Consider the following 26,135-nt stretch of genomic DNA (forward strand, 5'->3'; position numbering starts at 1 on the left):
CGCTCGGCATGGCCATTGAGGGCTGAAGGGCCTGTTCCTGTGCTGTTTATGAACAGTACAGCACAGTCTGGAGAGGGTCCTGACCTGAAATGTTGCCTTTCTATGTCCTCCAGAGATGCTGCTTGACCTGCTGAGTTACCCCAGCATTTTGTGTTCTGTGCAACATTCCAGCATCTGCAGTTCCTAGTACCTATGTCTATATGTTGTCTTGTGTTATTTTCCAATGGCTTTGTTCTTCAGATGGTTGCTGTTCCAGCGAAAACAAAATAGCATTTTCTTTTGTGCAGGAAGGAACTACAGATGCTGGTTTACACTGAAGTTAGACGCAAATTGCTGGAGTAACTCAGCGGGTCAGGCAGCAAGGAGGGTCTCGACCCGAAACATCACCCATTCCTTCTGTCCAGTAATGCTGCCTGTCCCGCTGAGTTACCCCGGCATTTTGTGTCGGCCCATTGTATCTTTAACGTTTGCTTTTGTTGACTTCCTCTATCTCCGCCATCTCTCACTCCCGGTCCACAAATTCATCTCCTTCCTTGACCTCACTTGTCCACCATGACTTGCCCCATCAGTTAGAGCTTGTTTGCGATCAGCGATATGTTTCTAAATTGTATTTACATTGTCAGCCTAAGATCCACCAAAACTAACCCCCGAGTCTGAATTCTGTAGACTCTTTGCTGTATATCTGTGGGGCCGTCTATGTGGGAGATGTGTCGTTCATATGTCTGGCCCTAATAGTGATAAATATCACGTTTCAAACTCGCAATCTGTTGTTACGTTTGTACTTTATATAGTTAGAAATTTATTAATTTTTAAATTGTCTGTCGTTCAAGCTTCCTTCGTAATCATTATTAAAGATAATTCTACATGACCTTTCCTCTGGTAATCTAGCCGATTATGGTGAAACGCTCTTTAAACATGTTTAAGATATTTATTGTTTTCTATCGCATTAAATAAGCCTCTCACTAAGCTGACACGGCACACTTATAAATCAGTGGTTATTAAACAGCTCACCACATCTGTTCAAGCATTTTCACAGTTGTTCCTCAGATTGTTTCTAATTCAGCGCAATTAGATGGGTTATCTTTTTCTGTCAAAGCTTTGTCCTCTTGCGGTACGATTTCTTTATAAGACCTGCATACTTTGCTCTCTCTTCCCCTATCCCGAAAGCTTTGCATTCATACATTCTCTCCATTTTTAGCCCAACATTCAGTTTAGTTTAGTTTCGTTTAGAGATACAGCTAACCATGTTCTCCACAGATGCTGCCTGACCCGCTGAGTTACTCCAGCACACTGTGAAACGTCACCTATCCATGTTCTCCAGAGATACTGCCTGACCCACTGAGTTATTCCAGCACTCTGTGAAACGTCACCTATCCGTGTTCTCCACAGATGCTGCCTGACGCGCTGAGTTACTCCAGCACTCTGTGAAACGTCACCTATCCATGTTCTCCACAGATGCTGCCTGACCCGCTGAGTTACTCCAGCACTTTGTGTCTTTAAATTGTGTTATTGACAGCTTGTTCCGTATGATATGATGGAATAATATGAGTAATTTATTAGAAGGAGAACATTATTAATTTATTCAAGTAGATTTACTAGGTTAATTCCCGGAATGGCGGGACCATCATATGTTGAAAGACTGGAGCGACTAGGCTTGTATACACTGGAATTTAGAAGGATGAGAGGAGATCTTATCGAAACGTATAAGATTATTAAGGGGTTGGACACGTTAGAGGCAGGAAACATGTTCCCAATGTTGGGGGAGTCCAGAACAAGGGGCCACAGTTTAAGAATAAGGGGTAGGCCATTTAGAACGGAGATGAGGAAAAACTTTTTCAGTCAGAGAGTTGTGAATCTGTGGAATTCTCTGCCTCAGAAGGCAGTGGAGGCCAATTCTCTGAATGCATTCAAGAGAGAGCTGGATAGAGCTCTTAAGGATAGCGGAGTCAGGGGGTATGGTGAGAAGGCAGGAACGGGGTACTGATTGAGAATGATCAGCCATGATCACATTGAATGGCGGTGCTGGCTCGAAGGGCCGAATGGCCTCCTCCTGCACCTATTGTCTATTGTCTATTGTCTAGAACATACTGCATAAATATAAAAATTGTGTAGATATTAATTTCCTCTGTAGGACCAGACAGTGTAGGCTAACGGAGTGTACTCGGAGAGCGGGGCCGAGTGTGTTCACCTAACGCAAGTTGCATCGCAACCCGCCTCCCGGCCCGGGCGGCCGCCATTGGTGGAGCGGGAGCACATGGGCACTGGCTGGGTGAGGTCACGTGGGGCGCGGGCAGTAACGTCACCTTGTCCCATATTTGGGAGTGAGATCGTTGGCACCCCTATGTGCAACACCTAAACAGTGCCTTGTTTTCCCAGCTAACAGAGGAGCTGGGGCGAGGTGCGAAGGAGACCGTGGCACTCCAGGAATACACAGACTGTTTGCTGCAACGCATCTCCGATCGACGGCCAGATGTCCTGGAGCAAGTGATTGAAATGCTGGACGAAGTAGCTTGATGCAGCTATCTATGCATGTGGGGCAATGGCAGCTCAATGTGAGATGAACAATCCCTTCCCCTCCTGCCAAATTCACCATCCTAAACCACTAAACCGCTCTAGTATTCTGAAGCCAGTCTGTGTTTATTTACACCTTGACAGTATTACCAGTATCATTCCAACCATAATTGGAATCCCAGTGATCGGTGCTCTGAAAGCCCACGTTATGAGTAGATGCATCTCAATTCCTTTCCGGAGATGCCCATTGCTTGCAGTCGGCTTCTGTCCTCTATCCACCAGTGTCACCTTCTGCAGGTGCAGCAGCTACAATGGCTTCAGCCCATTCCTCGGCTAAGCTCACTATCTGAACCTCCAGATGAGGAGGGAACTGAAGAGCGTCTATGACCTTCTAATGTCATAATGTACAACGCGTCGAGCTTGTGTGCGTGGGGGGAGAAATGTACAACCTTTACAGTGAAAGAATTACCAAACAGTTGACAACGATTATCCTTCTGAACAAAATAAAAATGACCTGTGCCTCTCGAAATGTACAGTATGATACATCTGAATCCGTCTAACCGATGATTGATTTACAATAAACATTGTTGAAGTGGAAGAGTATTCAAAATTCCAGAAACGTCCGAGCAACTTGGGAAGACTGTGTGTGAAGAACGTGTGGGGAAATAGCCACCGCTGTTGTGTGGTGCTGATGCAGTGAAGTGCTCACATAGCCATTGTTGCACTTCACAGCATCTTTGTGAAGGTTCCTTGAAGACATTTAGCAGCATCTCCTGTTCTGATTTCTAAGTATGGAAACTTGTGCTTTTGTACGATTCTGAATTCTTAACGCATTATATCACACGTCACGGCAGAGAAGCCTCACTGACCTGCGCCCACACTCAGTGGGAAACTCACTACTGCTTAAGTGAAACCAAATCTCAGTGTCTTCTTTCTGTAAAGGGGGGTAAAGTTCCTTTGGAGCACGTGCAGCACATCTGCACTCCAAGTGAGTTTTGGGGCAAGTCTTGCACACCCAAGAGAACAGGAATTAGGAAGCAACACTGTTGTCACTTTGCGTTGTGATCCATTGAGTGGCCTGACAGACAGTTCTCAATGTTGTCGAGTCCAACTGAATACTTGAAGTAAAAAATTCTAATCACAAGGACCTAATGTTAAGTAAATGTCATAGTAAAATGCATAAAAACAGTGATGTTTAGCTGTTAGTTCAATTATATGTAATGTGCCAATTTTGGAACAGTTGGAAAGTGAAGTTGTTCCCAGGTTAAAGTGACACTGATCAATGGGTTCACCTCAGATTAGGGCATCTAAAACAACTCTTTGTGTGGTGGGGGGTGGGGGGGAGGACGAAACTGTTCTAACCAAATGGGAAAAAAACATATCTCATTACATGTTTTACAGAATTTTAAGATATTTTCTTTTGATTTTCCTTTTGATACTTCGGCATAGAACACTAGTTAAGATAAACACTGTGACAAACTGACTAACGTTTTACTTTTGCCTCGTAGGTAGACATCGCCTAACAAATAAATGACTCCCGTTAATGCAACTTCTGTTTTCCCCTGGCTAGTTTTCAGATAAATAACTTGACTGGTGTTCTGATTGTTCTGCCTGTATATTGTGTCAATTATTGTACAGTAATTTTTGTATTTGAGATTTGTTTACCAAAATGCACGCAACTTCTGTTTGGCCTTTATTTGAAAGTGGATTAAAAACTTGTTTTCCTAATAGTCTTTACAGGCAAACCGTAAGGAATATTGACACGATGCTTACCTGTAATGTAACTGTGTAGACTGCAACTTGAATGTGATGTGCTGGAATATGTATAGCAGCAATTCTTCGGATCGCCCTTCTAAGTGTCTGTCACGTTTGAGTGACCTCTTGATGTCCTGTTCTTCTCCAGTCTGTCGCATGTGACGGATTCTGCTGTTGATATGTAGTGAAGATGTTGACATAGTTCCAAAGGCAATCCCTGAGTCTGGTGGTCCACCATGGGCATGTTTTAAAGTTGTTCTGTGCATCATTATCTTGTGGACATGTAGGGGTATATACGGTGCAAAACATTGTTATTAACATGCAAGAAATATTTAGTGTTGCCCAGCTTGTTTATATATTCATTAAATAAACATTTCTTTCTGATATTACAGTTGTTGTTTAATAAAGAAAAAGTGCTTTTTTTTGTGGAATCCCTGCTTTTTAGTTTCTTTAAGAATCTAAATCAACCATGATATAACCATGGACGTACGATATAACCTGAAGCAGCTTCTCAATGTCACTGTGGAGGGAGGAACTGCAGCTGCAGGTCTACATCGATAACAAATGCAAAGTGCTGGAGTAACTCAGCGGGTCAGGCAGCATCTGTGGAGAACATGGATAGGTGACGTTTCACAGTGCTGGAGTAACTCAGCGGGTCAGGCAGCATCTCTGGAGAAAAGGAATAGGTGACCTTTCGGGTCAAGACCCTTCTTCAGGCATGGAGGCACAGGCAAGTGGTGGGGAAACACACCTGGCTCTGAAGAGGATTTTGACCCAAAACATCACATATTATTTTTCTCCAGAGATGCTGCCAGACCCGCTGAGTTGCTCCAGCACTGTGAAACGTCACCTATCCATGTTCTCCACAGATGCTGCCTGACCCGCTGAGTTACTCCAGCACTTTGTGTACTTTTGTGCAGTAACTAGCATCTACAGTTATTTGCTTCTACAAGCCAGAAGATATCATGTTTTCCCTTCTCGAAGCTGTATCTTGGGTTCCAGTTACCCTCTCCCATGGTAGCCGGCCAACTCAGATACTTTCAATGCATTACAAACCCATGCCACTCATTCTGAGCCAAAACCAACTCTAGGTCCTGAACTGGCAAGCCACCTGAAGATCAGACATGTGCTGACGATGCAAGAATTTACAAATATGAAAAGAGAGCTCAAGTCTATTAGTGAGAATGTTTCACTGCATTTTGTGTAGAAATTATTGGCATAAGTTTAAAAATCTGAAAACCTTCACATACACTCGATCCGTATTTCATCAATCTGATTTTATTTCGCCTGCTCCAACTCTTAAAATACCTAAAATGTATCAGTGATCTAAGTATTTCATCCCGCACTTCAATTTTGACTGCTTGCCTCTGTGGGATTTATCGGTTTGAAATGTAAATGTGGGGATCACTTTACAATGTAGTTTGAATTGAAGCACCATTAGCTAATCAAATATCAAGGGACTTCAGAATGAAAGTGTAGCCACATAAAAGGGTTATATTCTCACCAGACGCTGGCAGTTTGCTGAACCTGAAGTAGGAACATGCAGACCATCAAGCATATTTGAGAGCTCCCGATACGAATCAAGGAAACATAGAAAAATAGGTGCCGGAGGAGGCCATTTGGCCCTTTGAGCCAGCACCGCCATTCACTGTGATCATGGCTGATCCTCCATAATCAGTAACCCGTGCCTGCCTTCTCCCCATATCCCTTGATTCCACTAGCCCCTAGAGCTCTATCTAACTCTCTTAAATTCATCCAGTGAATTGGCCCCCACTGCCTTCTGTGGTAGAGAATTCTGCAAATTCACAAAACTCTGGGTGAAAAAGTTTTTTCTCACCTCAGTTTTAAATGGCCTCCCCTTTATTCTTAGACTGTGGTCCCTGGTTCTGGACTCCCCCAGCATTGGGAATTTTTTCCTGCATCAAGCTTGTCCAGTCCTTTTATAATTCTATACATTTCTATAAGATCCCCTCTCATCCTTCTAAACTCCAGTGAATACAAGCCCAGTCTTTCCAATCTTTCCTCATATGACAGTCCCTCCATCCCAGGGATTAACCTCACGTTAGAATATTTTGCAAGTGAACAATTATTCCATTTCGCTATTTTCAGCAAGATATATTCTTTCCAATTTAAATTGGAAATTTTAAGACCAAGTATTACGGATCAACTTTGAAACAGTGGGATTTTATTAGGTCTATTATAAAAAAGATGCATTATTAGAGTCCCGACCCGAAACATTACCCATCCATCCCCTCCACAGATGCTGCCTCACCCACTTAGTTCCTCCAGTACTTTGTGTTTTGGTCAGATTCCCAGCATCTGCAGTTCCATGTGTCTGCATTATTATAGTTGGTTGATAATGTCTGAATTTCTTTTATTATTAGAATTATTTTAATGTCCGAGTCCCTTAAGCACAATGGAAAGACATTTATTAGTGAGGCTATGGTAATAAATATATCATAAAACTGGCCAAATGATGCCATCATCCTCTGTTCAAATCTCACTCTTCCAAGGATGTTGCCGGGACTAGAGGGTGTGAGCTACAGGGAGAGGTTGAGTAGGCTGGGTCTCTATTCCATGGAGTGCAGGAGGATGAGGGGTGATCTTATAGAGGTGTATAAAATCATGAGAGGAATAGATCGGGTAGATGCACAGAGTCACTTGCCCACAGTAGGGGAATCGAGGACCAGAGGACATAGGCTTAAAGTGAAGGAGAAAAGATTTAATAGGAATCTGAGTGTAACTTTTTCACACAAAGGGTGGTGGGTGTATGGAACAAGCTGTCAGAGGAGGTAGTTGAGGCAGAGATTATCCCAGTGTTTAAGAAAAAGTTAGACAGGTAAATGGATAGGACAGGTTTGGAGGGATATGGACCAAACTCAAGCAGGTGGGACTAGTGTAGCTGGGACATGTTGGCCGGTTTGGGCAAGTTGGGCCAAAGGGCTTGTTTCCACACTGTATCACTCGATGACCATGACTTCACGAGATGTCCAGCTTTCCCGATACAACGCACAGTGAAGATGAACTGGATGGAAGGAATCTTGAGCAAAACCCACAGCGGTGGAGGAGCTCGGTGGGTCAGGCAGCATCTGTGGAGGAAAAGGACAGATGACATTTCAGGTCAGGGCCCTTCTTAAACTTATAAGAGTGTGAATAGATCTGTTGGTTTAAACAGTCAGGATAAAATCTGTAACACAATTTTATGATTCCGATACCTGGGATCCTTTCCAGCTGAATTCTGGCTGAAGGGTGTGTTTTATGGAACAATTTAAGATTTTTACCGTAAATCTTTTTTTAATTAAATGTTGCATGAGAGGCGTATAGAGTAGAATGACCAAGAATGTTCTGGTATTCAGGGTAAATGATATCCAGTCAAACAACTTGTTAAGCTGGGAGCTGGTGGCATGGGGCTGATTTCCAGCACATTGTGAGGGACTGTTTGCAGGTTGAGGATTATTTCTCGGTAATCATTACTTGGCATTCAGTGGTGATACTCTCACTTAACTTGGATTAAGAAATGAAACTTCGAAAAGTTAACAAGTAGATTTAACATCGTTTCCTGATGTTCGTTGACATTTGCTAAATTCATAAGAATTGTTGCAAACATTTGATATTTAAGGTAGGATTTTCCTTGATTGGTTGAAAGACACAGGATGGAAACAGGCCCTTCGGCCCATCGAATCCATGCCGACCATCAATCACCCTTTCACACTAGTTCTATATTATCCCATATTTCACATATACACCCTACTCACTGGGGGCAATTTACAGCAGGCCAATTAACCTACAAACCCACTAGTCTTTGGGATGTTGGATGATACAAAGCTGGGTGGTAGTGTGAACTGTGAGGAAGATGCTATGAGGTTGCAGGGTGACTTGGACAGGTTGTGTGAGTGGGCGGATGCATGGTAGATGCAGTTTAATGTGGATAAGTGTGAGGTTATCCACTTTGGTGGTAAGAATAGGAAGGCAGAGTATTATCTGAATGGTGTCAAGTTAGGAACAGGGGACGTACAATGAGATCTGGGTGTCCTAGTGCATCAGTCACTGAAAGGAAGCATGCAGGTACAGCAGGCAGTGAAGAAAGCCAATGGAATGTTGGCCTTCATAACAAGAGGAGTTGAGTATAGGAGCAAAGAGGTCCTTCTGCAGTTGTACCGGGCCCTGGTGAGACCGCACCTGGAGTACTGGGTGCAGTTTTGGTCTCCAAATTTGAGGAAGGATATTCTTGCTATTGAGGGCGTGCAGCGTAGGTTTACTAGGTTAATTCCCGGAATGGCGGGGCTGTCGTACTTTGAAAGACTGGAGCGACTAGGCTTGTATACACTGGAATTTAGAAGGATGAGAGGGGATCTTATTGAAACATATAAGATTATTAAGGGGTTGGACACGTTAGAGGCAGGAAACATGTTCCCAATGTTGGGGGAGTCCAGAACCAGGGGCCACAGTTTAAGAATAAGGGGTAGGCCATTTAGAACGGAGATGAGGAAAAACTTTTCAGTCAGAGAGTTGTAAATCTGTGGAATTCTCTGCCTCAGAAGGCAGTGGAGGCCAATTCTCTTGAGTGCTTTCAAGAGAGAGCTAGATAGAGCTCTTAAGGATAGCGGAGCCAGGGGGTATGGGGAGAAGGCAGGAACGGGGTACTGATTGTGAATGATCAGCCATGATCGCATTGAATGGTGGTGCTGGCTCGAAGGGCCGAATGGCCTCCTCCTGCACCTATTGTCTATTGAAACTGGAGCACCTGGAGGAAACCCATGCGGTCACGGGGAGAAGATGCAAACTCCACACAGGCAGCAATCGAGGTCAGGATGGAACCCGGGTCTCTGGTGCTGTGAGGCAGTGGTTCTACCAGCTGCGCCACCGTGCGGCCCAGAAACAAAGTCAAATTCTGCCCGAGATTCCTTCAAACAGTATCACCGTGTCAGTGTAACGATTGATACTAAGCAGTCTTTACAGTTCATTGGAGAAAGCGAGATATAATGGAACTCAAATTACAACATTATGTAGAAACAGGAACTGCAGATGCTGGTTTACAACAAAGACACAAAGTGCTGGAGTAACTCAGCGAGTCAGGCAGCATCTCTGGTTAGAATGGATAGGTGACGTTTCGGGTTGGGACCTTTCTGGGGGCGCGGAAGAAAGCTGGAAGAGACGAAGCCTGGCGAGTGACAGGTGAGGGAGGGGTTGATAGGCAGGTGGTTGGACTGAGCCAGGCAGGCTGGCTTCACAACACAACTTTAGTCTTTGCCATGTGCAATGTTTCGACACTACATTTGTGCTGTGCAACCCCCTCCCCTAGACTGGAGGAGGGTCTCGACCCCACCACATAGGGTGGTGGGTGTACGGAATGAGCTGCCAGAGGAGGTAGTTGAGGCTGGGACTATCCCAAAGTTTAAGAAACAGTTAGACAGGTACATGGATAGGGCAAGTTTGGACGGATCTGGGCCAAATGCAGGCAGGTGGGACTCGTGTACCTGTTGGGACACGTGTACCAGGTTGGCCAGCATGGGCAAGTCGGGCTGAAAGGCCTGTTTCCACACTGTATCGCTCGAAGACTCTATTATGTAATTGTACATTGAGCATAACTGGATAAAGGCTAACAATTTGCTGCATTGGAATCTCTCCAAAATACATCACAGAATTTCTCATTGAATTAATTTATTATACCAATGTAATTTAATGTTTATATACCACAGCATTTTATCTTTTTCCATCGTCAGCTGCATTTGCCATTCAAAATGCGGTATTATCGTTGTTGATTTATCGTTGTTATGATCTTTATCCTGTGTTCAACCACCAAGTATTGATGATTAGATGGGAGATCAGGATAAGAGATGAAATATCAGGCCATAAAATAGATTCAAGTCAGTTCAATTTGAAGATATATTCTGTTGATCATTATCTAGAGGCAAATCCAGGATCATGTCGGAGTGTTTAATTGTCATGTGTACCGACAATGGAACAATGAAATTCTTACTTGCAGCAGCAGAATGGGCCTGTAAACACGGTACACATAGATGGTGGAGCCACTGGCTCACAGCACCAGAGACCCGGTTCCATCCTGACCTCGGGTGCTGTCTGTGTGGAGTTTGCACGTTCTATCTGTGACCGCGTGGGTTTCCTCCGGGTGCTCCGGTTCCATCCCAAAAACGTGCGGGTTTGTAGGTTAATTGGTCCTCGGTAAATTGCCCCTCAGTGTGTAGGGAGTGGATGAGGATGTGGGATAACGTACATCATATTGTTTTAGGACAGCGCAGCACGGTGGCACAGCGGTAGAGTTGTTGCCTTACAGTGCATGCAGCGCCGGAGACCCGGGTTCCATCCCGACTATGGGTGCTGTCTGTACGGAGTTTGTACGTTCTCCCTGTGACATCCGAGATCTTCGGTTCCCTCCCACCTTCCAAAGACGTACAGGTTTGTAGGTTAATTGGCTTGATGTGTGTGTAAATTGTCCCTAGTGTGTGTAGGATAGTGTTAATGTGCGGGGATCGCTGGTCGGCGCGGACTCGGTGGGCCGAAGGGCCTGTTTCCTCGCTGTATCTCTAAACTAAACAAAAAAATCAGAAGTGGCAACAATGAATGAGTTTCAGGAAGGAACTGCAGATGGTGGTATATACCAAAGATAGACACAAAGTGCTGGAGTAACTCAGCGGGTCAGGCGGCATCTGTGGAGGACATGGATAGGTGACGTTTCACATAGCACTGGAGTAACTCAGCGGGTCAAGCAGCATCTCTGGAGAACATGGATAGGTGACATTTCACAGAGTGCTGGAGTAACTCAGCGGGTCAAGCAGCATCTGTGGAGAACATGGATAGGTGACATTTCACAGAGTGCTGGAGTAACTCAGTGGGTCAGGCAGCATCTGTGGAGAACATGGATAGGTGACGTTTCACAGAGTGCTGGAGTAACTCAGCGGGTCAGGCAACATTTGTGGAGAGAAGAAATAAGTTGCTTCCTGGTGGCTTCCTTCCCATTTTGAGTGGTCACTGGGAACTGATCTTTCTGCCTTGGAGTGAATGCTGCAAATTTCTGCAGATTTGCTGCCTGACCCGCTGAGACACTTGGTGTCTATAATAAGTTTCAGTTTACTGCTGTCATGCGTACCGAGGTACAGGAAAATGCTTTGTTGTGCAAGCTATCCAGGGAGATCAAATAACACGACAAGCGCTCCTCAGCTTACGATGGGGTTCCGTTCTGAGAAACCCATCGCAAACCGAAAATATCATAAGTGGAAATGCATTTAATACGCACGATCACGTGGCCGGCAGCGAGCGGCGGTCGCTACGGCTCGCTACAGCTCGCTGCCGTTTGCACCATCGCAAAGTCGCATGTGGAAGCATCGTAAGCCGGGCAGCACCTGTACACATCATCAAGGGTCAATAGTGTTTCATTGTCATGTGTCCCAGATAGAACAATGACATTCTTACTTGCAACAGCACAACACAATGTGTAAACATGGTACTCTGTAAACAATATAATAACCAAGACAAAAAGTTCAGTGGACATGTGTGTGCGTGTGCATGTCTGAGTGTATGTGTCCGTGGTGCTGCTGGAAGCAACATTATTCATTGCACCTGCACCTCACTGTACCTCTGCAAATGACAACAGACTGGACTTGACTCGACGATCTGCAGAATTGGGTTCCATAATTCAAACGCCTGGCTCTCCACATCCCTGAACCTGAAGCCAGGGTCACCAAATCCACTGAGCTAAGCACTGCCCCATACTTGCCAAGTGGGAAGCTAGTCAGTTCAGAACAAGAGTTTTAAGAAGTTAATAACTCAGGAACTGCCATAATATGAGATAAGAAGCTTTGGAGCTTAAGCAAAGATCAAGCGGTTTGGAGGAGATACGAGGAAATGCAGGTGCTGGAATCATGAGCAAAACACAAAGTGCTGGAGGAACTCAGCAGGTGGGAGGACACGGTGGCACAGCACTAAAGCTACTGCCTCTCAGCATCAGAGACCCAAGTTCGATCCAGACTACGGGTGCTGTCTGTACGGAGTTTGTACGTTCTCCCCGTGACCTGCGTGGGTTTTCTCCGAGATCTTCGGTTTCCTCCCACACTCCAAAGACGTGCAGGTTTGTAGGTTAATTGGCTTGGTGTGAATGTAAGAATGTTAAATTGCCCCTAGTGTGTGTAGGATAGCGTTAAGGGATGGCATGACCGGGGCGGACTCAGTGTTTCCATGCTGTATCTGTAAACTAAACTAAACTGTGGATGTAATGGGCAAGTGATGTTTCAGGTCGAGACTCTGCGGACTGATTGTAGTGGGGAGAGAGGAATTGTTAGAGGGCTCCAGCAGAACAGCAGCAATGGTGAAGGGAAGAGACCTGTAGGATTAGGATGCATCATAGTGTCATTCACTGTGTCCACTGTGACACAGTTTCTGAGCAGCTGTTGGTGACAAAACATCCTTGTAACAAGAAGCAGACTATCTTGCCGTCTGACTGAGTTGTGATAAGGTGAAGTTTAAGATGGAATACTTTATGCCTGGAGATTTACTTTGAAGCAAATTGTAATTTCTTTGACAGAGGCACGATGGAACCAAGTCACTTTTGCTCTTCAACCTTGATTCCACACAATCTTACTTATAGTCACAACTGACCTCTAGATATCATATGTAGTCTGAATCCCTTGAGAAACGAGTTCACTACTCTCCATGGCAGGTTTTAATCATTGTGTCGTTATGCCATAGCTTCACACAGCATGGAAACAGGCCCTTCGACCCAACCTGCCCATGACGACCAAGATACAATAGACAATAGACAACAGGTGCAGGAGTAGGCCATTCAGCCCTTCGAGCTAGCACCGACATTCAATGTGATCATGGCTGATCATTCTACGCTAGTCCCACCTGCCCGTATTTGGCCAATATCCCTCTGAAACCTTTTCTATCCACCTACCTGTCCAAATATCTTTTAAATGTTGTTATAGTCCCTGCCTCAACTACCTCCTCGGGCAGCTTGTTCCATATACCCACCATCCATTAAAACGTTGTCCCTCGGGTTCAAATTAAATTTTGCTACTCTCACCTTAAACATATATCCTCTTATTGTTGATTCCCCAACCCTGGCTAAAGGCATTCTCCCTATCTATTTCCCTCATGATTTTATACACCTCAATAGGATCACCCCTCAGCCTCCTGCACTCCAAGGAATAAAGCCTTAGCCTGTGCAACCTCTCCCAATAGCTCTGACCCTCGAGTCCTGGCAACATCCTCCTAAATCTACTCTGCACCCTTTCCAGCTTAATGACATTCTCCCTACCACAGGGCGACCAAAACTGAACACAGTGCTCCAAGTGTGGCCTCATCAACGTCTTGTACAAAGGTGATATAACAACCCAACTGCTATACTCAATATCCTGACCAATGAACGCCAATGTACCGAATCAACCAGTATACACTGGAATTTAGAAGGATGAGAGGAGATCTTATCGAAACGTATAAGATTATTAAGGGGTTGGACACGTTAGAGGCAGGAAACATGTTCCCAATGTTGGGGGAGTCCAGAACAAGGGGTCACAGTTTAAGAATAAGGGGTAGGCCATTTAGAACTGAGATGAGGAAAAACTTTTTCAGTCAGAGAGTTGTGAATCTGTGAAATTCCCTGCCTCAGAAGGCAGTGGAGGCCAATTCTCTGAATGCATTCAAGAGAGAGCTGGATAGAGCTCTTAAGGATAGCGGAGCCAGGGGGTATGGGGAGAAGGCAGGAACGGGGTACTGATTGAGAATGATCAGCCATGATCACATTGAATGGCGGTGCTGGCTGGAAGGGCCGAATGGCCTCCTCCTGCACCTATTGTCTACTGTCTATTGTCTATTGTCTATTGAACCAGACCCAGGACCACAGGTCTACTTGTGACGCAATCTTCAGGGAACTATATCCCTGGATCCCTCTGCTCCACAACACTCCACAGGGCTCTTCCATTCACTGTGAAGGTCCTGCCCTGGTTTGACTTCCAAAAATGCAACACCTCGCACTTATCTGCATTCAACTGCATTAGCCATTCCTCAGCCCCCTTGCCCAGCTGATCATTTTTGATTTTTAATAACCATCTTCACCAGCAGCATCTGCAGATCCTTGTATCTCCATTCTATCATCAATGTATTTGGGCCTTCATACTTAGACCGACGGGACATTGTAGAGATCCCATGTAGAGCTGTTGATGGCCACCATTGTGCAGGGTCCACCACTCAATCAGGAGATTCTTCAAACCTGTACAAGTAGTCAGAGCATTGCATGGTCAATCTTTTGTTTAGTTTAGAGATACAGCGCGGAAACAGGCCCTTCGGCCCACCGAGCCCGCGCCGACCAGCGATCCCCGCACACTAACACTATCCTACACACACTGGGGACAATTTACATTTATGCCAAGCCAATTAACCTAAAAACCTGCACGCCTTTGGAGTGTGGGAGGAAACCGAAGATCTCGGAGAAAACACATCCAATGGTGTACTCTCGTGATCCCACAAGCTTCCAATATCTTAGTCTCTGGGTTTATGAGAGGTCTACATGGCGATTCAGAGTCAATAGTCACAAGTGTTCAATCGCCATACGTACCAGAAACAGAACAATGAACGTCTTACATGCAGCTGCATGGCAGCTTTGTAAACACAGGACTCGTAGATACACAATAAAAGGTTCAAAAATATTTTTTAAAACCCCAATGTTAGTGCAAAACAAATGAGTGACATAAGGAACTGCAGATGCTGGAATATGATGTAGAGCAAAGTGCTGGAGTAACTCAGCGGGTCAGGCAGCATCTCTGGAGAACATGGATAGGTGACGTTTTAAACAAAGAGCTGGAGTAACTCAGCGGGTCAGGCAGCATCTCTGGAGAACATGGATAGGTGACGTTTCACAGAGTGCTGGAGTAACTCAGCGGGTCAGGCATCATCTGTGGAGAACGTGGATAGGTGACGTTTCACAGAGTGCTGGAGTAACTCAGCGGGTCAGGCATCATCTGTGGAGAACATGGATAGGTGACGTTTCACAGAGTGCTGGAGTAACTCAGCGGGTCAGGCAGCATCTGTGGAGAACGTGGATAGGTAATTCGGATTGGGACCTATGGGGATTGTTATATTGCATTGTTCCTTAAAATGTGCCATCTCTAACTTCAATGCATCCAGTTGTTGGGGGTGTTGAGCGGAACTTTAAGCCTGGCTGCCACCTTCTGACATGCTGTTGTACCCTGAGGAACCCTCTCTGGAATCCATGTATTTGCCTCCACAACCCATCAGGCATGGGCTTGATCGCGGGACCATTCCCTCCCTACCACAGGCATGTGTTGGGGTTCCTTCTCCGTTTCCCTCTCCCTGCTGGACTTGGCAAAGGTTGACAAATATTTGAGATTCATTTGGAAACTTTATCAAAATTGAAGCAATATTTGCCTTCATGCTGATGCTGAGCGATGTGCTTTTGAACAGCTGCGGACCCTGGTGTTGGAGCCTCTGCCTCGCTCATTAGACTTGCCTTCAACACAAGAGCGGAGTTGTGCTGGGAGCCTGGGATAATCGCCAGTGTGTGTGGACCCCAGCCCTTTGGCCCGTACACCAGCCAGGGCTCCACACAGCTCGGCCTGCAAAACCCACAATCTCATGTGCTAAATATTTGACCATGAATAAAAGATAATGGAGAAATATGCATGCATGGGATGGGAATTTGGTTCATTGCTGTATTTGGATCACAACGGCACAGGAAATGGTTTGCACATTGGAATTTTTGGTCATTTGGGTAGTTATATGAAGTTGCTTATTATAGGACAAGAAAAATTCTCCCATTGATTCTGTAGCGGCTGTTGTGAGTTAGTGATGCTTTACTTCTGTCTTCTCTGAGATGAGACTGGATGAGTGCCACCATGACTTAGATCCACCAATGTCACCAAGCCCCAAGCAGAAACAAGATCCATACCACCACTCTGTTCTATTTTATGAGCAATTCGCATCTGCCAGATTTCAAATCGAAATAAAAGCCTCCCTTTATCTGAAAACATTTTACTTTATATCCTGGCAATGGGTTTAAAAGCCATCTGCTTCAGCAGAAAGGGATCTTTAGAAGAAGTGAACTTTAGCTGAGAAAATGGGATGCTTTGTTTTAAATTGTAATTGCTATCATCTATATATCACAGCCAAGTAATTAAAACATCATTACATTCCCTGAAGTGTTACATTACCTTTACTGCAAGAAAAGTACTTTACTAAAGAAAGAGCGAAAGAGTGTCAAAGATGCCAATTAACAGATGGCAATATGAGGCCACAACATTCACATCTTATCTTCTTACGCCTTTCATGACAACACATTTCAAAACTCTGCAAGACTCGAAACGGGGCCACAGGTTGCCTGTGTGACTATTTCAGAAACAGGGTTTGCCTTTAGTTGAAGATAAACTGAAAGCTGGAGTAACTCAGCGGGTCAGGCAGCTACAGAGATGGCCCACTGAGTTATTCCAGCACTTTGTGTCTATCCTTAGTATAAACCCGCATCTGCAGTTTCTTGTTTCTACATTCTATGTTATTTGCTGTAGTGGTTTGTCTGACTTTTTTCTCTTGCGTTGCTTGTGAACAAAGATTCTATTCCATGCAGATCTACGTTTGCTTGTCTGAATGTGACTGAGCAAATGTTTGGGAAGCCACATCAATGTGTTGATGAATTGGGACGGGTGGAGATCTGGCCTCAATCAACTCCAGCCGCTCCGGCTGCACTTACTGGGGTGTCTTGTATTGCATTCTCAACCCCCTGCTGTGCATCTGTCACTGCGCTAGCAAGCGCAGGTGTAGGTGATGTTACATCGAGCAGCTGGGAGCACATTGCACTGGACAGGCACTCCTGGAGGAAATCCGTGCAGGAAGGAGCCGCACGTCATGAAACGGAACTACACCGTGCCGCAGAGACAGTGGCAGCACCGCGAGGAGAGAGAGAAGGGGTCTCAACCACAACCAACCACCGCCAGGCCTCCCCTGCCCACGTTGCACCAAGGTGTGTGGATCGCACATCGGCCTCTACAGACATCTGCAGACCCACAAGTAGACAACCCTGTGGACAGGACTGTCATACTCGCTTCGAGTGTCATAGAAACATAGAAACATAGAAAATAGGTGCAGGAGTAGGCCATTCGGCCCTTCGAGCCTGCACCGCCATTCAATATGATCATGGCTGATCATCCAACTCAGTATCCCGTACCTGCCTTCTCTCCATACCCCCTGATCCCTTTAGCCACAAGGGCCACATCTAACTCCCTCTTAAATATAGCCAATGAACTGGCCTCAACTACCTTCTGTGGCAGAGAATTCCACAGATTCACCACTCTCTGTGTGAAAAAAAACGTTCTCATCTCGGTCCTAAAAGACTTCCCCCTTATCCTTAAACTGTGACCCCTAGTTCTGGACTTCCCCAACATCGGGAACAATCTTCCCGCATCTAGCCTGTCCAACCCCTTAAGAATTTTGTAAGTTTCTATAAGATCCCCCCTCAATCTTCTAAATTCCAGCGAGTACAAGCCGAGTCTATCCAGTCTTTCTTCATATGAAAGTCCTGCCATCCCAGGAATCAATCTGGTGAACCTTCTCTGTACTCCCTCTATGGCAAGAATGTCTTTCCTGAGATTAGGAGACCAAAACCGACGATGATGATAATTATGATGATGATGATGATGATGATGATGCTGATGATGATGATAATGATGAGATGTGAGTGATCATTAGTACAGTCCCTTGCACAAGGTACTCATGCCACTTGGTATTCCTTGAAAAACGATAATGCCTGCAATTCTGGCCGACCCTTTACAGGAAGGATGTAGATGCTTTGGAGAGGGTGCAGAGGAGGTTTACCAGAATGAGGCCCCAATATGCAAGATTAATTAGTAATCGTGTCATACAGTGGTAGACTCATAAAGCCCAGATACAGGTCCTTCGGCCCAACTTGCCCATGCCAACTAAGATGCCCCATCGAGGCTAATTTCCATCTGCCCGCGCTCTAAATCTCCCCAATCCATATACCTGTCCAAATGTCTCTTAAATGTTGTTCTTGTCACTCCTCTGGCAGCTCATTCCGTACACCCACCACCTCTGTGTGACGAAGCTGCTCCACACGTTGCTATTAAATCTGTCCCCTCTCACCTTAAGCCTGTCCTCCGGTTCTTGATTCCCTACTCTGGCTAAAAGAATCTGTGCATTCACCCTATCTATTCCTGTCATCATTTTATACACATGGGTGGGAAACTATATCATGACATTTCAGTTTCTCGAGGTGCCGGTCCACAATGCCAGTGCATGCCATCACAAAACAGTACCCACCTGATCTCCCGGTGGCTCAGCACTTCAACTCCCCCTCCCATTCCCTTTCTGTCCTGGGCCTCCTCCATTGTCAGAGTGAGGCCAAGCGCAAATTGGAGGAGCAGCACCTCATAGTTCACTTGGGTAGTTTACACCCACAGGGGTATGAACATTGACTTCTCTAACTTCAGATAGTCCCTGCTTTCCCTCTCTATCCCCTCCCCCTTCCCAGTTCTCCCTCTAGTCTTCCTGTCTCCGACTACATTCTATCTTTGTCCTGCCCCCTCCCCTGACATCAGTCTGAAGAAGGGTCTCGATCCGAAACGTCACCCATTCCTTCTCTCCCGAGATGCTGCCTGACCCGCTGAGTTACTCCAGCATTTTGTATCCACCATCACAAAACAACACTGGTTCAGTTGCATGGGACTGATCTGCCCAAACTCACATCTGGGGTTTCCAGTATCTACATCGACGACTGCATTGGTGCTACCTCTTGCACCCATGCAGAACTCACTGACTTCATACACTTCACCTCCAATTCCCATCCTGCCCTTAAATATACCTGGACTATCTCTGACATCTCCCTCCCGTTTCTAGACCTCACCATCTCCATCACAGGAGAAAAACTAGTGACTGACATTTATTACAAGCCCACCGACTCGCACAGCTATCTGGACTACACTTCTTCCCACCCGGTCCCCTGCAAAAAGTCTATCCCCTACTCCCAATTCCTCCGTCTACGCCGCATCTGCACCCGGGATGAGGTGTTTCAGACTAGGGCTTCTGAGATGTCCTCGTTTTTCAGAAAACGGGGCTTCCCCTCCTCCATTATAGATGAGGCTCTCACTAGGGTCTCTTCTACATCCCGCAGCTCCGCTCTTGCTCCCCCTCCCCCCACTGGCAACAAGGACAGGATCCCCCTCGTTCTCACCTTCCACCCCACCAGCCAGCGGATCCAACATATCATCCACCAACATTTCCGTCACCTACAACAGGACCCCACCACTGGCCATATCTTCCCATCCCCTCCCCTCTCTGCGTTCCGCAGAGACCGTTCCCTCCGCAACTCCCTGGTCCACTCGTCCCTTCCTACCCAAACCACCCTAACCCCAGGCACTTTCCCTTGCAACCACACGAGATGCAACACCTGTCCCTTTACCTCCCCCCTCAACTCCATCAAAGGACCCAAACAGTCTTTCCAGGTGAGACAGAGGTTCACCTGCACCTCCTCCAACCTCATCTATTGCATCCGCTGCTCTAGATGTCAACTTATCTATATCGGCGAAACCAAGCGCAGGCTCGGCGATCGCTTTGCTGAACACCTGCGCTCGGTCCGCATTAACGCAACTGATCTCCCGGTGGCCCAGCACTTTAACTCCCCCTCCCATTCCCAGTCTGACCTCTCTGTCATGGGCCTCCTCCAGTGCCATAGTGAGGCCCGCCGGAAATTGGAGGAGCAGCACCTCATATTTCGCCTGGGCAGTTTGCGGCCCGGTGGTATGAACGTCGACTTCCCCAACTTCAGATAGCTCCTCTGTCCCTCTCTTCCCCTCCTCCTTCCCAGATCTCCCTCTATCTTCCTGTCTCCACCTATATCCTTCCTTTGTCCCACCCCTGACATCAGTCTGAAGAAGGGTCTCGACCCGAAACGTCACCCATTCCTTCTCTCCCGAGATGCTGCCTGACCTGCTGAGTTACTCCAGCATTTTGTGAATAAATCAATTTGTACCAGCATCTGCAGTTATTTTCTTATACTTATGTTTCCAGTATCACAATGGAAATCATCTTATAAAAATCTGCCATTGGCTGTAAGGTTTTCTGGAGTGTAAACGGCTTTGAAAGATGCCTATGTAAATGCAAGATCTTCTTTAACTGCTAGGGCATTTGTAGCTGTTGGCACTAAGTCGTTTGCTATACTTTGGATAAACCTCTGTTTCTGTTTTGGTCGCCTCGGCTCAGCTTACCAGAGATACAGCGTGGAAACAGGTACTCCGGCCCATCGAGTCCACGCCGAGGATGATCACCCGTTCACATTAGTTCTATGTCCTACACACTAGGGTCGATTTACAGAGGGCCAATTAAACCTACAAACCTGCACGTCTTTGGGATGTGGGAGGAAACCGGAGCACCCGGAGAAAACCCACGTGGTCACGGGAAAAAGGTGCCAACGCCTAACAGACAGTCAGGATTGAACCCGTGTCTCTGGCGCTGTAAGGCAGCAACTCTACCGCTGCGCCACCGTGCTGCATTCTGTGCTTGAAGCTGAGTTGCTGACGAGCCTGTGACGTATTGGAACATAATATCTGCTGAGGCTAGTGGAACGTTAGAGTCAGTGAACCAGCCATCCATGTACCATCGCTCCACAGACAGACATCCTTACCTGCAGTTAATTAATGTTGCAATTGGAATTTAAAAGTCAGTGTTTAGTTTAGTGTAGTTTAGTTCAGAGATACAGCGCGGAAACAGGCCCTTCGGCCCACCGGTCCGCGCCGACCAGCGATCCCCGCACATTAACATTATCCTACACACACCACTAGGGACATTTTTTACATTTACCCAGCCAATTAACCTACAAACCTGCACGTCTTTGGAGTGTGGAAGGAAACTGAAGATCTCAGAGAAAACCCACGCAGGTCACGGGGAGAACGTACAAACTCCGTACAGACGGCGCCCGTAGTCAGGATTGAACCCGGGTCTCCGGGGCTGCATTCGCTGTAAGGCAGCAACTCTACCGCTGCACCACCGTGACCGCCCATGTTCTCAAGGAAGATGTAGTAACAGGGGTAGCACGGTTGTGCAGCGGTAGATTTGCTGCCTTAGAGTGCCAGAGACCCGGGTTTGATCCTGGGTTTCAGTCTCAGTTTCAGTTTAGTTTATTGTCACGTGTATCGAGGTACAGTGAAATTTTTTTTGTTGCATCTAACCAGTCGGCAGAAAGACAACGCACGATTACATCCTAGCAATTTACGGTGTACAGATACATGATAAGGGAATAACGTTTAGATGCTGTCTGCAATGGTGCTGTCTGTGCGGAGTTTGTACGTTTTCCTCGTGACCGCGTGGGTTTTCTCCAGGTGCTCCGGTTTCCTTCCACACTCCAAAGACGTACAGGTTTGAGGGTTAATTGACTTAGATACAATTGTAAATTGTCCCTCGTGTGTAGGATAGAGCTAGTTTATGGGGGGATCGCTGGTTGGCGTGGACTCGGTGTGCCGAAGGGCCTGTTTCTGCGCGGTATCCCTAAACTAAACTTGGTAAAAACCTAGCAGATAAGAACAGCGTAGAAATAGCAAGTGCACACCAGCAATAGGGCGGCACGGTGGCGCAGCGTTAAAGTTGCCGCCTTACAACGAATACAGCACCGGAGACTCAGGTTCGATCCTGACTACGGGCGCCGTCTGTACGGAGTTTGTACGTTCTCCCCGTTACCTGCGTGGGTTTTCTCCGAGATCTTCGGTTTCCTCCCACACTCCAAAGACGTGCATGTTTGTAGGTTAATTGGCTTGGTAAATGTAAAAAAAAATTGGCCCTAGTGCGTGTAGGATAGTGTTAATGTGCGGGGATTGCTGGTTGGCGCGGACCCGGTGGGCTGAAGGGCCTGTTTCCACGCTGTATCTCTAAATCTAAAAAAATAAAAACAAATCCAGGTTTTACACTTGCTGTCTAACCCTGACACACACGTACACGCTCCTGAAAAAGATTAAATGGTTGGTTCCAGGGTCTAATTTCTCTGGCAAGGGAGAAGGGAGATGTCCAGCGGATAGTCCTAAGTGTTCGGCGGAATCGGAATACCATTGAGGAGAGGCTGTGAATGAAGCCAGGGAAGGGCTGATCACATAGCTGGATGACGAGCAAATGTTATTGCTGGTGGTAAACTCAACACATCTGTGTTGAATTAAAGTTAACAAGGAATATGGTCATCATACTTGGAGAACGTTATAAACACAGCAAAAGGCAAAGAAAGTAACATTTGTAGAAAATATGAAGATATATACAGTAGTAATGCAAGGGAAGACGATTAAGATAATTGGATAGGCAGATACTAGATCATTGTGAGGATAACAGGAACCTGATAAAACATATTGTCTTTTTCATTCAGATTCACAGCCAGTTTCTTCCAAGCTGTGATCAGACAACTGAACCATCTCACCACAACCAGAGACAGGTCCTGAGCTACTATCTACCTCATTGGAGACTCACGCACTCTCTTTGATCGGACTTTACTGGACTTGCACTAAAGGTTTTTCACGTTATTCCCTTTATCCTGTATCTGTACGCTGTAAATGGCTCAATCGCTGTAAAGGGCGGCACGGTGGCGCAGCGGTAGAGTTGCTGCCTTACAGCGAATGCAGCGCCGGAGACTCAGGTCCGATCCTGACTACGGGCGCCGTCTGTACGGAGTTTGTACGTTCTCCCCGTGACCTGCGTGGGTTTTCTCCGAGATCTTCGGTTTCCTCCCGCACTCCAAAGACGTACAGGTTTGTAGGTTAATTGGCTGGGCAAATGTAAAAATTGTCCCTAGGGTGTAGGATAGTGTTAATGTGCGGGGATCGCTGGGTGGCGCGGACCCGGTGGGCCGAAGGGCCTGTTTCCGCGCTGTATCTCTAAATCTAAAAAAAAAATCTGAAAATTGTAATCATGTGTTGTCTTTCCGCTGACAGGTTAGTACGCAACAAAAAGCTTTTCACTGTACCTCGCTACGCTACATGTGAGAATTAACTAAACTCAACATGCCCCATCTACACTAGTCTCACCTGTCCACACCGCCCAACATGCCCCATCTACACTAGTCTCACCTGCCCACACCGGCCAACATGCCCCATCTACACTAGTCTCACCTGTCCACACCGCCCAACATGCCCCATCTACACTAGTCCCACCTGCCCACACCGCCCAACATGCCCCATCTACACTAGTCCCACCTGCCCACACTGACCAACATGCCCCATCTACACTAGTCCCACCTGCCCACACTGACCAACATGCCTCATCTACACTAGTCCCACCTGTCCACACTGCCCAACATGCCCCATCTACACTAGTCCCACCTGCCCACACTGACCAACATGCCCCATCTACACTAGTCCCACCTGCCCACACCGACCAACATGCCCTATCTACACTAGTCCCACCTGCCCACACTGACCAACATGCCCCATCTATACTAGTCCCACCTGCCCACACCGACCAACATGCCCCATCTACACTAGTCCCACCTGCCTGCGTTTGGCCCATATCCCTCCAAATGTTTTTTATCCATGTGCCTGTATAAACATTGTTATGGTATCTGCCTCAACTACCTCCTCTGGTAACTCATTCCATACACTCACCACCCCCTGAGAGGAAAAGTTACCCCTCAGGTTCATGTTAAATCTTTCCCCTAAAAGAGAATAGAGCAAAGTTTATTTTTAAATACTTAAGCATTTGAATGTGGAACTGGAATCAGCACCTGTTCTCCCAGCTCTAAGTCCACTGTTACCTGTTGGAAGCCACAAGGAACTGCAGCTGCTGGAATCTTGATCAAAACACAAAGTGCTGGAGGAACTCTGAGGGTCAGGCAGCATCTGTGGAGGGAATGGAGAGGTGACATTTTGGTTCAGGACCTCTCCTCGGACTGTTTGATAGAACCTTCTTCATCTTCTTCCAATTAGATCTCATTCCTACCCTCTTAGTCATCTACGCCCCTTCTCATGAACCCCCCTGCCTTGTCCCCAAACTGCACCCCATCATTGCTCTTCCCACCCTCTCCACCAGCAACTTGTAAAACTCTGCTTCCCAATAATGCAACACATTAACATTCTGTTTCTTCCCAGCTGTTATTGGGCAAGTGAATCATCCTACCACAACCAGAGAGCAGTGCTGAACTACTATCTATCTCATTGGTGACCCTCAGACTATCCTTGATCGGACTTTGCAGGCTTTACCTTGCACTAAACGTTATTCTCTATCATGTATCTATACACTGTAAATGGCTTGATAGTAATCATGTATTGTCTTTCTGCTGGCTGGATAGCACGCAACAAAAGTTGTTCACTGTACCTCGGTACACGTGACAATAAACTAAAGGCGGTACAGTGGCGCAGCGGTAGAGTTGCTGCCTTACAGCGAATGCAGCGCTGGAGACTCAGGTTCGATCCTGACTACGGGTGCTGTCTGTACGGAGTTTGTACGTTCTCCCCGTGACCTGCGTGGGTTTTCTCCGAGATCTTCGGTTTCCTCCCACACTCCAAAGACGTACAGGTATGTAGGTTAATTGGCTGGGCAAAATGTAAAAATTGTACCTAGTGGGTGTAGGATAGTATTAATGTGCGGGGATCGCTGGGCGGCGCGGACCCGGTGGGCCGAAGGGCCTGTTTATGCGCTGTATCTCTAAATCTAAATCTAAAAGTGAACTGAACTGAAACTGCCTGTGGACTGAATGGAGACATATGCCAGGCATCAGGAACCTTATAAGCTGCTCATTGCAGTTATTAATGTTAATGGATGGTGCAGCATCGAAAAATTAGGTTGGAAATTAGATAGTTGAAGCAACAGGCAAGTATTAATTCAGGAAGCAACATTGTAGATCAAACAGTGAACTAGCAATAGAAAATATATTCATTTGCAGCTGTTAATTAAGTTAAATACATGATAAATAGAAGCAAAATGCTTGAATTGTGACTAGTGTTCCTTTGATAAACAGGAAAGCTTGGTTCATGGTTAGATTGGACAAATAAGCATATGGTACGTACAGACAAATTAATACTTTGAGGAAAAGGGCAAACATTCAAAGGAAGCAAAAAGCGAGTTTAAAATGCCAAGCAGAAAGAAGACACACACCAGCATTGTGATCGTTTTGAGATGAGATGGGGCAACTTGAGCGTGGAGCAGAGTTGAGGGGCAGTCACGGTGGTGCAGCGGTAGAGTTGCTGCCTTACAGCGAATGCAGCGCCCGGAGACCCGGGTTCCATCCCGACTACGGGCGCTGTCTGTATGGAGTTTGTACGTTCTCCCCGTGACCTGCGTGGGGTTTCTCCAAGACCTTCGGTTTCCTCCCACACTCCAAAGACGTGCAGGTTTGTAGGTTAATTGGCTTTGATATAAATGTTAAAAAAATTGTCCCTAGTGTGTGTAGGATAGTGTTAGTGTGCGGGGATCACTGGTCGACACGGACCCGGTGGGCCGAAAGAGCCTGTTTTTGCGCTGTATCTCTAAACTAAACTAAACTAAACTGTGGGATCGGCCGCAAGCTTGTTTCGACTTTCACCCACTTAGACTTTGGGCAACACAATTGAACGCATCAAAGATATTTGTAAAGTGCCCCAGGTTTTTGTCAATTCCACTAGGTTTCGTTTCCCACGGTAGAGATGCCTGTAAAAATGCCACTGGCTGAGGAAGCGAAACATAGAAACATAGAAAACATAGAAAATAGGTAGGAGGAGGCCATTTGGCCCTTTGAGCCAGCACCGCCATTCGTTGTGATCATGGCTGATCATCCACAATCAGTAACCCGTGCCTGCCTTCTCCCCATATCCCTTGATTCCACTCGCCCCCAGAGCTCTATCTAACTATCTCTTAAATTCCTCAGTAATTTGGCCTCCACTGCCCTC

General features: G+C 46.3%; 1 protein-coding gene across 1 annotated transcript in view; it reads left to right on the top strand.

The window, feature by feature from the left end:
• Window positions 1–4,674, top strand: part of LOC144601969 (ERC protein 2) — a 552,614-nt gene extending 547,940 nt beyond the window's left edge. The window contains exon 20 of the mRNA XM_078414628.1: window positions 2,377–4,674. Within this exon, the coding sequence (XP_078270754.1) occupies window positions 2,377–2,514 (138 nt within the window). The 3' untranslated portion in view covers window positions 2,515–4,674. The remainder of the gene's footprint in view (window positions 1–2,376) is intronic.
• The last annotated feature ends 21,461 nt before the right edge of the window (window positions 4,675–26,135 follow it).

The sequence above is a fragment of the Rhinoraja longicauda genome, chromosome 17 (genome assembly GCF_053455715.1).
Source record: "Rhinoraja longicauda isolate Sanriku21f chromosome 17, sRhiLon1.1, whole genome shotgun sequence".
Lineage (NCBI taxonomy): Eukaryota > Metazoa > Chordata > Chondrichthyes > Rajiformes > Arhynchobatidae > Rhinoraja > Rhinoraja longicauda.